Source organism: Phalacrocorax aristotelis, chromosome 3, assembly GCF_949628215.1.
Source record: "Phalacrocorax aristotelis chromosome 3, bGulAri2.1, whole genome shotgun sequence".
Classification (NCBI taxonomy): domain Eukaryota; kingdom Metazoa; phylum Chordata; class Aves; order Suliformes; family Phalacrocoracidae; genus Phalacrocorax; species Phalacrocorax aristotelis.
The window spans coordinates 68,215,312-68,231,371 of NC_134278.1; the positions used below are offsets into that span (position 1 = coordinate 68,215,312).

The 16,060-nt window shown below is 37.5% G+C and overlaps 1 protein-coding gene across 4 annotated transcripts in view; it reads right to left on the reverse strand.

The window, feature by feature from the left end:
* Window positions 1–16,060, reverse strand: part of ZDHHC14 (zDHHC palmitoyltransferase 14) — a 121,650-nt gene that overhangs the window by 41,923 nt on the left and 63,667 nt on the right. For 2 of the 4 annotated variants that reach the window (XM_075087860.1, XM_075087858.1), the window contains exon 2: window positions 10,455–10,615. In XM_075087860.1, the coding sequence (XP_074943961.1) occupies window positions 10,455–10,615 (161 nt within the window). Of the gene's footprint in view, window positions 1–10,442; window positions 10,616–16,060 lie in introns of all 4 variants that reach the window. The other 2 variants (XM_075087859.1, XM_075087857.1) reach the window with 1 other exon arrangement.

Here is a 16,060-nt window from a genome sequence, read left to right on the forward strand (position 1 = left end):
GAAAGAAAGGCATAGAACTGTGGAGAAGTCTCAGATGTAATCTTGAGCATCAATGAGAATTAGAGAGCCAAGACAAAATCAACTTCCAGATATGGTGTAGTGGTGTAGCTAATATACTGAGTGTATGGCTTATGAAAAGGCAAAAGAAAGGAAGCAGAAACTGTGAACTGGCCTGAGCTGGTTGTACAGAATAAATTAGGGAAAAATACATAAGTTAAGACAGTTACCCTGATAAAAAAAATAAAGCACTTCCTTGCTATAGATGGGCCTTTTTAAGGCTGAAAGGATAAATTATGATAGAATCATTAAGGTTGGAAAAGACCTCCAAGATTGCCAAGTCCAACAGTCAACCCAACACCATCATGCCTTCTAAACCATGTCCCAAAGTGCCATGTCTACATAGTTTTTGAACACCTCCATGGATGGCGATTCCACCACCTCTCTGGGCAGCCTGTTCCAATGCCTGACCACTCTTTCAGTAAAAACTTTTTCCTCATATCCAACTTAAACCTCCCCTGATGCAACTCAAGACCATTTCCTCTTGTCTTATTGCTTGTTACTTGGGAGAAGAGACCGACACCCACCTCACTACATCCTCCTTTCAGCCTTTCAGGTAGTTGTAGAGAACAATAAGGTCTCCCCTCAGCCTCCTCTTCTCCAGATTAAACTACAACATTTCCCTCAGCCGCTCCACGTAAGACTTGCGATCCAGACCCTTCTGATTAATTACCATAATCATCTTTTTATTTAACTGCATCAACTATCCAATGCAAAAAAACATCGATATTGTGGAAGAATTGTTAATCTTGTATGCATCAAATGGACGAACGCTTTCCCATCTGAGAAACCCATTCTGCTGTGTTTGGTCATCCTTCATGTTTAGAAGTTTATTTTTTTTTCCATTTGAGGTGACTTCACAGTAAACTAACTACAAGAGACACATAACTGCAAAGAGGTTACAAAATAGGGCTGCTCCCATTTTTCATGTTCCCATTGAAACAACAGCCCCTCTCAACATAGTATTCTGTGTGATCACAGAAAACATGCTTATATGCACTATGAAAAGGATGCAACTACCATTGGGGAAAATGGGTTTTCAATTTTCATGAAAGTTATAATCAAAGTAAAAATACTTTGTTTGATTTCCAGTTAGAAAAAGAAGAAAAGTGGTCCTGCTGCATTTGACTGAGATTATAGCACTTTTATAGCAAATAACCCTACATCGTCTTCAGTGATTTTTGCATTATACAAGCATCATGCATCTAGTTGCTTTTGTTCTGTTATCTTAGTAATAGGTAAAACTGAAATAGTAAAGGAGAGTTGTTACTTCCTTCTCTTAAGCCAAACATACATATTTCTTATTGGTCATGTTTTCTCGACTTCTCTTTTTGCTGCCTTCCTCTTGAGTTTTTACACATGGTGTAAAAAACTGGACAGTGACCTGAGCCCTCATTATCGCTAGGTATTGGAGAATTGGAGAATGTCACTTCTCCTGGTTTATGTAATGACTCTTTTTCTAATGCATCCTAAAAAGAATTTCCCCTTTTTGTCATGATATCACGATGCAGACTCAATCTGTTTGTGGGTAACACTCAAGTCCCCTTTTTCTGTACCATTCACTACTGAACCCCCTTTTTGTTAGTATTTGATTCCCATTTGTAATCATGCATTTTGTATTTGTTCCTTAAATTTGTTATGACTATTTAGAGTACATTAACCCCCCCCCCCCCAAAAAAAAAAGTCAAGCAAGTGCTTGCAAATTCCCCCAAATCAGCATCTCACCATCAACTTCAGAGTCAAGCATATTCGCCTTTTCTTGAGCCCACAAGCAGTCTCTGCAAGATCCTACTTGATCACTTACCATTTGCCAAAAGAGTGTCTTTTCCAAAAAGTTGCTCATTGACTTTCTGGTAATTTCATCTAGACTTCATGTCCAAAATTTATATAGAAAGAATCCTGTGTAGGACAGTATCAAGAGCTCTATTACAATCAAAATTTAGCACACCTACTTCTTTTCCACCAAGACAGTCACTCTTTCAAGGAAGGACATCAGTTTGGTTACACTTGATTTGCTCTTGAAATACTTTGTTGCTTGTTTTGACCCTTAAGTGGCCATAAACCTCACCCCCTGCCAGGCCCAATTCTTACAATATGATCAGTTAGCATTTTACTCCATGTCTTTCCAGACAGAGAACAGTTTCTAGCGATAGAATAGACAGATTTCTGTTACAGTAGAATATCAGATAGACAGATATAGATACAGTACAGAAGATTGACAGATTTTTTTCTTTTTCTTTTAACTACTACTTTCCCTCTTCTGACCTGCACTTCCTATCAGCTGGCAAGAAGTGTGCAAGTTCTCTTCTGAGATCAAAGCAGAGAGTTGAATCCTTCAGAATGCCCTCTGTTATTTCTCTTTTCCCAATTACACAGCATGCTTTCAGCTCCTCTTTCTTCCTCTGACCTCTAACAGAACCTGTCCTGTTGTCTTCTACTGTTCCTTGCTGGTTGTAACTGACTTCATTCCCCTTTTGCCTTTCCAACGCTTTCCCTGTATGCTTGTGCTACCTCTTTATACTCACCTTTAGAAACTGTCTCCACTTCTGATACAAGTACCTTTTTGACTGCAATCTTCATAAAATACAAATCCAGACAGAATGGCATCTTACTACACTTCCCAATCTTCCTCTGTATGAGGATAGCTTGATGATGTGCATTTAATAGAATACTTTTCAATAAGAGAAGTCCCTTTGGCTTTGTGAACATCCTCAACTTTTTTGCAATTCCCTTCACTTTCTGTTTTGCTATGAACACAGATGACTGGGCTACCTACCACCAACCCACCTAAATCCTAAAGAAACAACCACTTTCCATTCCTGTACCCTGATGGTGGAAATAGCAGAATCACAGCTCTGTTAGCCCTTCATCTTCATGTGGAATGAGGTGATAGCCTAGATGGAAACATTTCACGCTGTCAGCATGACCACCCTGGTTCCAAAAAGTCACTCGAATGGAGTACCAGCAGTTTCTTTAGGTTGTCTAATTTTGAGAACTGTTCTCCTTAATCAGCTTGTCCTAGTCTACACTTTCTGACTTACAAAAAATAAAGTTTAATAAGCTTTAAAAGAACTTCAAAATAGCATTCTTAAATCAGAATTCCTCCTCTTGGGAGGTAACAGTTTCTCACTGCATCTGTAACAATTTCTGTGAGGCTGCTTCCCAAAGAGACGTGTAGGGCAGACTAAATGTCAAGCGTCTTAGAACAACTTGAATAGAGTAAAAGCCACACATTGGACATGTTACATGTACAAATTTTAGAAAAGAAACAATTTGGTAAAGTCATTCTTTCTAGGTGATTTATCTGAAGAATCTCTTACCTAGAATTATATTACTGTTAACCTTGCACCGCAACTCTAGAAGGCACCTCAAGTTCAAAGGTAGAGCAAGTTCCAAGGCTATCAAACCACAGTGATAGTCTTGAAGCATGTAGAAGTTTTCTTCTGAACTGCAGGAGCCATCCAGCTTTTCCTGCTGCACAGATGCCACTCCATGAGGACACATCTTTTTAGGGCACATTAAAAACACATTTGAACAGTACAAAAATGTTTCTTTCCACTTCCAATGTTGATCCCAGAACCAGTTTTAGGGCAGAAGTATTTGTTATAGCTACCTAGCTTGCTCCTCTCCATTAGACTTCCATAAGCCCTTGTGTTTGGAACTTGAGCCCCAAACTCCACATTTGCTGTCAGTATAGTTCCTCACTTCAAGACTCCATTGGCCCTTTTTGGAAGACTACTAGTTTTGCTACTGCGTTTTGATCAGCTCAGCAGTCTGAACCGGTGAAGCAAGTCTTGTGCTACCATTTTTTTTTTTAAATTGTAAACACAAGTTCTGAAACAGTCACACATGGAAATATTTTGACTGTCCTAACCAGCTTTTTAACACTATCTTCGCATTTTTTCCAGTATCCAATTTGTATTTTTCAGTTTGCATTTAGCCCAAGCTCTTTATCTGACAGATCCTTTCTTTAAGGAAAAAATTATTATTGTGGGCTTCTTATTTAAAATAACTTATTTCCTGACATAGATCAATGTTTCTTTGAATACAAGGTAAATAAGCAATTCCTTGAACAGGAAGCTTTGCCTGTATTTTGGACTAAAGCCGGTACCTTATTCTAGGTAAAGGGTTCCTTGAAAGAGATCAATGAAACTAGACTGCAACACTGATTAGGAAAAGATGCCAAATGAATACTTCATTCTGTTTTTCCATATTTTTATGCTTGAAAAAAACCCCAAAACTTGGTGAGTTTTTGTAGCCTAAGCTATATACTTTATTTCTGAGGTTTTTAGATGCTTAAGCAAGATGATTCAACCCCTTCTGAAACTCGGATGAGTAGCAAACATTTTAATACCTCTATCGTATCAGAGAATTTGAAGAAATTTCTTAGCATGCAACATTTGCAAATTTTGGCAGAAGGGTGGGGGAGGGAGGAGGTCACAGTTCAGATATCCTCAGCAGCAGCTTGATAACAGCTATAGAGTTAACATCCACATTGCTTTACTGCAGAGCATGTTAACTCTGTTTATGAACAGATTACGAACACTCCATCACTCTTGAGAAACCAAGGATGTCACGTTCCAGCAGAACTAGGTTTATTGAAGACTGCTGCCATCAAGCACTCAGGGCAAGGAACCTGGCTCTCCCTCCTGCCAGCTTCACAAGAAAGAAGACACACCTGCCCAACCCAGAGAAAGGGAAAGCTTTGAGGAAATTCCATCACAGAAACACAAGGTGAGTAAAAAGCCAGGTGGAAGGATGGATCAGAAAAAGAGGAAGAAGCCACAGACAACTAAAGATGCAACCACGTAGGATCCAGAGAAAAAGCACGGAGACAGGGCTGAACAGAAGTATAGGAAAGACAGAAGGGCAGAACTCAGGGGGTATGTATCTAACAGATGCAATGTAAATAAAGAGGTAGAAAAGAGACCAAGAGTGGACTCTAAACACCAGAAAGCACAGGATTCTCCAGAAACAGGAACCGAAATCCAAAGAACTTCTTGGAACAAACTGCGGTTACTTGTTTCTGTGTCAAGGCCCTAATAACAAGTGCATTGTTATAGTGCTGCCTTCTGCCTTACCTGTTTCATTACTCAAAGAACAACTTACTGCTCCTTTTGATTTTTTTTTTGTCTTTATAGCCACTGGATTAAGAAAATAATGCATCTAAGTCACTTTCTATGTCAATTAGCAGGCATTCAAAATACCTTATCCTTCAAATGGAGCCAAGAACACACTCAATACTTATAGCCCATTTATATGTCTGCCATTCTGTAAGAATAGAGAATTAAACTGCACATTATAAAAACTCTAAAGTCACTATTACACCACGTCCATTTCAAAACCATAGATACAATTAAATATTGCATATATGGGTACTGAATTTAAAAACTGAGGAGTTCATTTGCTGTGGTTAAACTGGGGAAAATCCTTTAATAAAAGCATATTTAAAACATGATTTACAGAACACTCAAGGTTTCACCAAGTAGTTGGATACAGTGGTGAAAAACATCTGACATAGCGAGATAACTAAATCCTAATATCTACTCTTCAACAGCTCACTGCAATCTCATTTAGCAGACCATCACCGTTTTCATCTTGATACATAATTACTGAAAAGGTAAATTTCCATTAGAAAGCCCATCTGTTTTACATAAAACGAATAGGTTACACAAGCTTTTGTTCTGAAAAGTTTCTCCCCAGCTGCACCATCATTATTACTAGCAGATAATCAGCAAGTAAATTTCAGTAGCAGCTTCATTAATGGATTTTAATTTTATTTTCTGCCTAAGAGACTCAAGAAGTTCAAAGAAACAGACACAGAAGTGGAAAAGTACCTACAGAGATGACAGGGAACAGAGGACAGTACCTAGATGGATACCACTATTCTTTTCAGCACCTAATCCTCCTCTCTGTTCCTTTCTCAAAAGAAAGGTGTGAAAGCCTCCTACTCTTTGGGAAAATGTTATTTCATTGATTTTAAAACAGTTTAAGGAATTAGGACTGTGATTTTTCTACAGTTGAACTATCAGCCACCAGTAGACGTGGTACAATTCAAAACACCATACCTGACTTTCTCTTCTAACCTGACAACCATTTGTTTTCACTCAGCAAACTGCTCTCAGTAAGGGAAGCAACAAGTATATTATTACTTTAACCAAAGGTAACTTCTCCCAAATACATTTTTCTTCATATTCAGTTATGCTCCAGCTTTTCCTTACAATGATCTCACATTATAGTAGGAATAAATCCTTCTCTCAGTCATCAATATTTGTCCTGTTACTGAGAAAAAGAAACAAAACGGAACACCAGCAGAAAGAAGCCCAAGATTTGTCTGCAAATCTTGCTTCCAAAAAACTTTGAAACCCTATCCTTAGTCAAAAATGGATTTAAAGAAATTTGTTCATATAAAAAGTGAAAGAAAGATGGTCAACAGGCTGAAATACAAATGTCTGTCTTTCTCGTACTTCTGGTTTAAATATGCTTCACGAGTGCAGACTTCCATACAGTGTCCTATGGTTCTCCAGACTTTTCCTAATGAAAACATCTTCTGATTAGGTCCAGCAGTGTCCCACACAACACTGCTTTTCTGAGAAGGTAAAAGGCCAGCTAACACAAGTGGGTTGGTTGTATGCATATAAGTAAGATGGTATGTGTGGTGTTTGGCAGAAATAGGTGATAATTTAAAAACAGGGTTAGTATTCATCTAACAATTGTTAAGCTTTCATTTTTAAATTATCCTTAAATGCCAGATTTTATAAAGGTGAAATTTAACAGAGACATACAAGTTTTTTTTTCTTAATTTGAGCTTTTATAAGTATGATTCATGTTTTATTTTATTTAGAAAGCGGCACTGCTTCCTTCATTAAATCTCTTAAGTAACTTGTACCAGGTATGATAAACAACTACTTTTATTCTTTGGAAATGGCTTACATTCTGTTACTCATCATTAGGACAGCAGAGACAAGGATGATGACTGGCAAATTAAGACTACCTGTGCTTCACCACAAGAAGTTAAAAATAGGAGTGCTGGGATTGTTGGAGTGAAACAGCTGGGAGAGGTCATAATGGCAAACTTATGAAGTATGAAGGTTTAACAGACACCTAAGTTCTTCAAGTCAGTCTCATGGAAGGTTATTCAATTAGAAAGATATTGTTATGATTTCAAATATCTAATAAATATACTTATCTTCCAATCATAAGACATTTTACTGGGAACTCCAGTAATGAAATAGGCAAAGAATGTCCAGTGCTCCCCAAATATTGCATTAATAAAACTGACAGAAAACACCATTTTAAAAAACACAAAATACTTGTGAGCCGTCACAGTAATTACAGCATGGGAAGCTCTATTTCAAAATGGCTCTTTTTGGAAGACTCTAAATTTTAAACAATTGTTTATCTACAAATTATAACACAATTTTATGATATAAAGGGGCATTCCTTTCTGGCAACACTAAGCAATATTCCTGCCTGAATTCCACCCTCCTCCCACAAGTTATTCCTAGAGAGAGAATAAATTTTTTTGAGAAGAGATAGGGGCAAAGAAAGAGAAAAGAGGGAGAAATTGTAATTTTCCCCACATTTCCCCAGATGGTTCTGAGATGCTTTTTTTCCTCAGTCTCCATCCTTTCCTTCCCAGCCGTAAAAATAATGCCATTACTCATTATAGCAACATACACACTTCTACGCCTCACATTACATACACAGTATTTGATTCTGAAAAATGTGTGCAGTGACAGCACTGGCAAAAGCTAAAAAATAAGCTCTAAAATCAGTCTTCCTAAGAGATCTGTTAGCTTTCCCAATAACACAAATTTGAACTTTGGCATCTGTTTTCCAGATATCTGGATTCTGTGAATATTAGGAATTCTTCTATTACACAAGCAAGGACTGAAATTACTGTGTTTGAAGAGAATCCCAGTTCCTAAGTATAAACACATTCCATATCCTTTTTTTTTTTTTTTGGAGTGTAGTAAGAATATGGCTTCACAATTCTCCTCCATTTCTGATTTAATTTCTTTACGGCATGTAAAGGCGGGCTGACTGAAGATTTTCTTTTTAAATAATCCAGAGTGCCACATCAGAAAGTAAGCAAACAGAAGAAATGTATATGAATTTAATTCATCCATCTGGGATTGAGCTATCTGGGTCACCTAGGATCTAAGAGTTTTCTTCCCTGTCAGTACTAGGTACAGTATGATTCTTGCCCAAAGTTAAGTCCTGACTGGCTAAATGTGACTTTCTTCCTGTCATGGCAATGACAGCTGGCTCTTGGCTCTGCACAATTAGTCCAAACAATGTATAAAAGTGGTATAGGTTTTCTTCGTGAAATTTGAGTACCAGCAGAATACATTGTTTGTAGAAATCTATACCAGGTCTATAAAATTTGTCGAACTACACACCTCAGACTTCATACAGCCATGGGAAAAGACTTCCTTCCCACAAAGTTCAACAAACATGTTACATGATCATACAGTTCCAAAAGCCTCAAACCTACACAAAGGGCATACAGAATAGGTACAATTAACTGCTGCACCTAGCATGCTGCAAATGTGTTGATTCCACAGAATCAAATGTGTTGATTCAGAACTCAAATCCAAATGCTTTGAAATACAGAAAAGGCTGTTTATTACACAGACATCTTTTTATCTTAACACATAACATAGTATAAGAGCTGTGGTCAGGACTTCCCAAATGTGGTTAAAGAAAACAATCTCACTGTAGTGACGACCAATGAGCTCATCACTACATTGTGAAATCCTGCTTCTTCTTAAAATAATCCATACCAAAGATAACATGCATGTTTCCAGAAAATAAAACCATTCCTCTTCTTCCAACAGCAGTTTTCTGAAACTCAGCCCTTTGGACAAGTTTTTTCTTTAATCCCAATGAAACCATTAGATTCAAACCACCACTAACGTATGTATGTATTTAAAAACAAACTTGTTACCTTTCCTCTGCTAAAGGCTCATAAAGGCCCAAATAGTGAATATAAGTCAATACATTTTTTGTTTTACGTTAACAATATTTCTTTGTCAAACAGATCTCTTAAGTGGAAGATACAACTTCATGATGTGCTTACTGCCTCTTAATGGCCAAGTAAGAGGAAACTAATGCTATATTGGTGCTAACATTTTGCTATTTTGACATTAATTCTCCTATCATTCCCACTTACTGGCATGGTTCACAGTGTGATTCTGGTGTGTACAAACTACATTTGCGTTGTGAGGAAACGAAACCAGAACTTCTGCTCCATATGTGTACCAAATGAACTCTATGCCATAACATGGTGTAAGAGTCTAAACCAATGACTTTTCACCTCAAGACATTTTCACCAATGCTTTGTGGAGGACATATCATCTATGAGAGAACCAGACAAAACCTAGCCTGAATTAAACCCCTCAAATTCACACCATGTAGATGCAGAAGTGCCTGCAACAACAGCTTTAGTGCACTCATTTTCTTCTACTGCATTAAATTATTTGCAATGGTAAACAAAGCCTAAGACTATACTATAGCATTAAGCATCAAGGACCCTGCAGGTATTTCTCCTGTGCTTGCATAAACCTGTTATCTGTCTCTTCAATTATATGAGTGAGTGTTCCTCTGAAATTGCTTCAGAACATGGGATTTCCATTGACTATCCTATGAAAGCAGGTATACTAGCCTTTAGTAAGCTTTAGTAGCTTACTAAAAAATAAGCAAACAAAACCACTGTTTACGAAGCAGCTCTGCAAACTCATCCTGTGTTTTCTTATCCAGGTAGCACATTTTAGCTATTCAGCATATTTGTAAATGTAGAAATTCCACAATTATAATTTCATTAACAATTCTCTTGAAAAATTAGGCTGATTAAAATCTAGTTCACTCTCCTTTAATTGTGCTGCCTTTACACAGATAAGAAAAAGTAACATTTTATTACTGTTACCAAAAAAACCCCTTCCTAAGACTGCATCAACTTACGAGAGTGTACATTAACAGAGACTAATCTCATTCTTTCACAACATAAATAACAACGTAATTAAACTCAGTTAAACTCTGAGGGTACATTACTTTAAAAGATGCAAAATTGTAGAACCTTTGCAATATCAGCTTTCTTGCCAAAAACACTTTAGAAAGTATCCTCTTGTGCACCACATACTTGCTGAAAAGTATTTACAGTAATAATTATCACTTTCCAGGGCCAGGATTTTGTTTATTATCTTTCTCAGTGAAAAACTGATCAACCATCTTTCCACAGGAATCGCTGCAATGTCATCAGACATCACAACTCCAGAACAATTACTAGGGCAAGATAGGAGTAACTCCTCCCATGAGCAGAGCAGCACACTGCCTTCACACAGTACATGCACCCTTGGGAGGAAAGCGAAGAGACAACAGACCTTCACTGTTACCTATTTGTCTCTCTAGATCTGCTGCTTCATCTGGTGTTGCGCGTGGGAGGACACCAGGATCACTGAAACTAGTACGCAGCAGGGTCCCCATCACGAAAAAGAAAAGAATCCCACCAATTGCAGGTATAGCAGGTGTAATCTTCTCTGACAAATACGGACAACTGGAAAAAGAAAAAAGATTAAACATAATCAATAACACATACTGCATCTTGCTCTCAAAAACTGTTTACCATTTTAAATGCACGTGAAGAATTTGCTTTCATCTATTGATACATTATTTGGCTTGGAATGTTTATTGAAGCTGAAATGTCTGTTTATATGTTCATGACACTTCTGAAATATTTCATACTATTTAATACAATAAAGATCCAAATAGCATAATAATGACCTCACTAATATGCAATACTCATTTACGTAAGAAAATAAATTATTATTATTACAGGATATTATAAGCTCATATTTGTTAATCTACTGCCCAATTATATAAAGTAATTATACTTGGGTTATACAGGGTGGAGGGGGAAGGGGAAATAACATGAAGATATGCAGCAATAAAAAGTAAAGCACATAACATGATGAAATAAGCCACAATGAAAAATGTAATTAAGTCTTTAAAATTGATTTATTGTCCATCATAAAGACAGTGCTCACAAACTTACACCTGTGACACATTCCTTAATATTCTTGGTATATATCAATATTATAACACCACTACTGATTCTCTTAATCCATTTCTTGTAACTTTTCAAGCTTGCTTGCTTACCCATTTACAAAGCAAGATGAGTGCAAGTGACTATGCAACACACCTGGAAACAAATAATCCAGGGGAGTCTAGGGCAACATCAACAGCCCTTTACCAGCACAAAAAAAAGGCTCTATGGTTACCAGCTTTACCATTTACAGCTTAAGGCTGGATCACAGTTTTAGCAAGTTTTCCTCTATGTGTCACATGTAATAAAATAAAAATGGACAGAAGCATTGGAATCTAAACAAAAAAATATAAGTACCTCTTTACAGTTGTGCAAAAAGAAGGGATATGAACACTTAGACAACACATCACACACCAGTCCCATTAATGCGAGTCATCTGCAGGATCATCTTAGGAAGCACACAGGCTGAAGACTCTCTTCCTAGCTTTTATATTAAGTAGAGGAGGGCAAAACACAGAGATGGCTTTACGTATTTCTGATGCCTGTGTGAGAAGTCATAAAAAAAGCCTAAAAACAACCTAAGCCGAACACCAAGTTCTAGGCCTTAGGGCTTCATCTAAAGCTTCCAGGCAGCAATCAAGTTTAATTAATATCTTCTTCCCTGTTTCTGCTGATTGCCTTAAATGATGATTCAGATATAGGAGCTTTTGTACTGCAAGTCAGTTAACCTCACTGGAACGTTAACTGCGCAAGCAATGCCAATGTTGGCTTCACTGTCCATCACTTCTGCCGACGGGATGTGGAGAGAAGGGAAACATTTTTCATACCAGCTACCATGTACCAAGCATTTACCTCCATGCATAATCCTGTTAAATGTACTTGGCTGTGTCACTGAGTGCCGTGGTTTTCACAGATGCAGTGAGTCCAAACGCATTACACAGCACATCATACCATCACTATGAGTGGAAATCACCTTTTGTCCTACATGAACGTAATATTACAGGTGTAACAAGTTACAAAAGATTAAAAAGACAACTGGGTATAAAAAAAAAGGTGGGGCCAAGAAATGTAGTTTCATATAATGAATAGACTGTTTAAATACTAGGAAACATACTACAAATGCACACTTCTAGAAAATCTGTGTCAAAGACCCAGATTTATGAAATCAGTGCTAACTAAAGGAAGCAGCAGCAAGACAGCTGGTAGATAAGCCTTGCTCCCTTCATGTCAGAGAGTCAGAACAACCAAAGAGAAGCTTTCATACCACATAAACGTCCTACTGCTCAATTTATTTCTTGCCACAAAGGATTACGAAAATCAAAACTACTGTAATATGCTCAGAGAAGAGCACAAATAGGCTGCAAGAACATACTTTTAAAAAGGATTAGAAGGAACATGTACATTAATGAAGACTAAATATAGCACAGTGATTTATTCTTCTGTTGCATTATTCATTACACATACCAAAGAAATTGCAACTGTAATGAAGTCTGTTGACCAAACAAGAGCTGTATGTGTGCGAAAGGTACCGTGAGATAATCTCATGGCAGCACAGTAGGTGCAATAAAATTTAGACAGGTGCCAATGCAAAAACAGTAATGGCGTCTACCTGTACAACTTAAAACTCAAATTCTTGGTGATACTCAGAGAATGGAAACTGAAGGGCCGTCATGACAGTGACGTGTTTTGTTTTACCAATGATTTCATGGGGAATTGGTAGAAGGAAGAAATTCCTGCACTGAAATACTGAGAAAGCCTTGCATTGCTGAAAAGTGTTTACTTCATTATAGCAAAAAAAAAAGCATGAAAATGTCTCTCTCTGCCTTGCTGAACCAAGTCCAACTGCACTGAAAAAAAACTCTCAAAGCCCTGCACACTCTTCACCACAGGGCAAGTGTAAGATAACCTGCTTCACCTAAAGGTGTTTTCAGGATATAACACCCTGTATTTTATCAATTTTGACTTGGAATGACTTCAGTAATAATGTAGAAAAGACCGAAGATGTCATCCTTGGTAAAAATAACGAACTAATGTTCCACCAATTCAGAAATTATTTCAGACTGAGAAACCAGTCCTTATAGAGATTCAGACAGTAAGCCTAGCCAGGACCATTCAATGAGGTCTGACTTGCATACCAACAGACCATGTAATATTACATGGGCCTGCAGAGAGTTCAATGATATCTATTATTTAGAAAGGCCCAATTAATCTTTCCTGTCAATTAAATTTAAAAAAACCCAGACACTATAGACCACTTTTTTTTTTTCATGTCTATATTTAAAAAAAAACAAAACCCAGGGAAAAAATCTTAGTTACCTCCCGGGTTACTAAAAAATCCCCTAAAAGTGGCTTCAAATTAAAAATGTGGATTTTAGCTCAAAAATGTCAATACTTCTACAGAAATACACCTGCATATTTATACAGTTTATATTTGCATGCTTACATAACGAATGCATTTGTGCTGCTCTGTTAAGTCTAATATTATTTTAAACAATTTTAGTGTTACTACTTTTAGAATTGTCAAATACCGTACATGGAAAAAGATTATTCCTGATATTTGCTCAAATTCCTTAATTAATTTGTTTCAATTGAGTTTGCATCCCTTTAGTCATCGGCTTTCCTCAGATATTACAAGAAATATTTTTTCTGGATGGTATTTCCAGTGAGTTTTAAAAATAATTATTAACAGGTATTTCTTGACAGCAAATTTCAGAATTTTCAGGCAGAGGGACTCCCTGTGCAGAGGACCCTCTGTCTGCAGCACCACCTATGATAAAGCAGCAGAGAGCTCCAGAACAAATCTGCATCCTATACACGTATGCAGAGCAAGTAGTGACAAACATTTTTAAATCAGCACTTGGTAACTACTAGGTGCGAACTGACATCCTCAGTTTACACCTTAGACACAGTAAAACAATTGTCCTTAATTGGTATCTGCAATGACAGCACAGAGCAAGTACTGAATGGGTCCATCCCAGAAAACACATTTTTAGGCAGTATTACTTGACCATTGATCCCACTAGAAATTGTTATTGTAGAAATAGTTTCTTCAGAGAACAATGTTTGGATTTGCACGGAGCAACCAGTAACACAACCTGAAGTTTTGATTTAATTAATAGAGGGGCTTTATACAAATCAGCCCTGCTTTTTGCTTGGCTTCTCAGCTGCTTTTCTGAAGCATCATGTGAAAGTTTGCATGAGTGTAGGAGGGAAATAAAATCTGTTGGAAGACTAGTCTGTCACAACTAGATAAAAATAAAAACACACTGGCATTTAAGAGGTAATTATCAAGTATAATCCCTGGGAAGAAAGGATGCAGGAGAACAGCGAAAGTAACTTACCACCCAGCAGCCCTCTTAACTGTGTAACCATGCTCCCTGTGGCTGCTGAGATCAGCAGAAAACACACACGTAGTAACTGTACTGAAGAGCGCACACAGTGAGAGTCCTAAAACTTTCAAGCTCTCTCATTGTAAGAGAGGAGGAAAAAAAAAGAAGCCTCCTTAAGGCCTTTCCTAGAAAAATGAAGGCTTTCCTGAACAGTTCACTGACAATTGTTGTTATTCCCCAATGGGGAGATAACAGTAAAGAACAACTCTATCCTGTAGGAATAATTTTGCAGAGAGCCTAACTTGGAGAGAGGCTAACCCTGTAGTTACAAAAAACCAATGAGAAATACAGCCGCTTACTAAAGAGCACAAAAAAGACAGGGTTTTATACCTGTGAGAAATTGGAGATCTCAATATTTGCTAAGCTGGCAGGCAGAAAACAATAGAGGTACAGACTTTATGCAAAGATGTAGTAGCCATGACACTTAATTACACTAATTAAAAAAAAAAAAGACTACCCCTACAAGCTTGGCTGGCAAGGACTGATAATATGATACTGTATGTCAAGCTGTTCACCAATATAAATCTTTGCAGCAGATATAAAAAAAATATACTCAGGTAAAAGCATAAGTATAGTAGAACCAAGTATCATAAAGGAAAAAAATCACGGTTCATTTTCCTACATCATCTATTTAACTTATGGTATGCAGGTGGTGTCCAATGCTAAGAGAGAAGGCTTGCACTGTGAACCCTGGGTTCAGTTCCACACGTTACAAGTTAATATCTGAATGAGACTCTGCTGCTTTCCTTAAACTAACCCAAAGGGTTTGGGTTTTGTCCTTCTACTGTTATTCGTGGCTCCCCTCAGCTTCCCCTTCCTTTCAAATCCACTGCATCATTGCTCCAAGCCAGTTGGTCAGATGTTTGGAACCTTATGCCAACACGAATCTCTGTCAGGTTCTTTTGTGAGCCAAGTGAGTTTACCAAAATGTACAAAACCAACAGTTTTGTTGACTTCTCTTTCTTGCCTCTTTAACAAATCAAATATGCACTTGGAAAGGAATGTTGATATTAGCACAAGGCAAGAGAAACAGAAGCACAAACAAAAACTAGAGGGAAAGGAAAGCTGGGACAGAGGGTGGAGACCTCCATTTCAGCAGCTGTCAGTAAGGTTTTCATTCAAACCACTGTCCTCATGAAACCACGTTCTAACCGTGACGTCCATCAATTTAGAAATGGCAACAGAATACCCATACAGATAGATTAAAGACAAATCAAGACTCTGGGCTAGGAGAACAAAACTGGCTTATAATTTACTTTTCTAATGACAAGTTACCAGTTCAGAGTAAGTAGCCAAAGACATGCACGTAGACCACAACACAGACAGCAGAAGATGCAAGGACGATGCAATACGTGAGGGCATAGCATGAACCTTGAAGGCTGCTGCCTGACAAAAACTGTAGGAAGATAAATGGGACAAAGAGAATGATCAGAGTGGAATGATTTTGCTGTTGTACGGTTTGGAAGGTTGCCTCTTTTTACTTGTTTTCCAGCAGAATCACAACTAAAGGACGTTACATTTCATATTACCATTAGGAAAAGCATTGGCAAAGTATGAGGAGGTATAA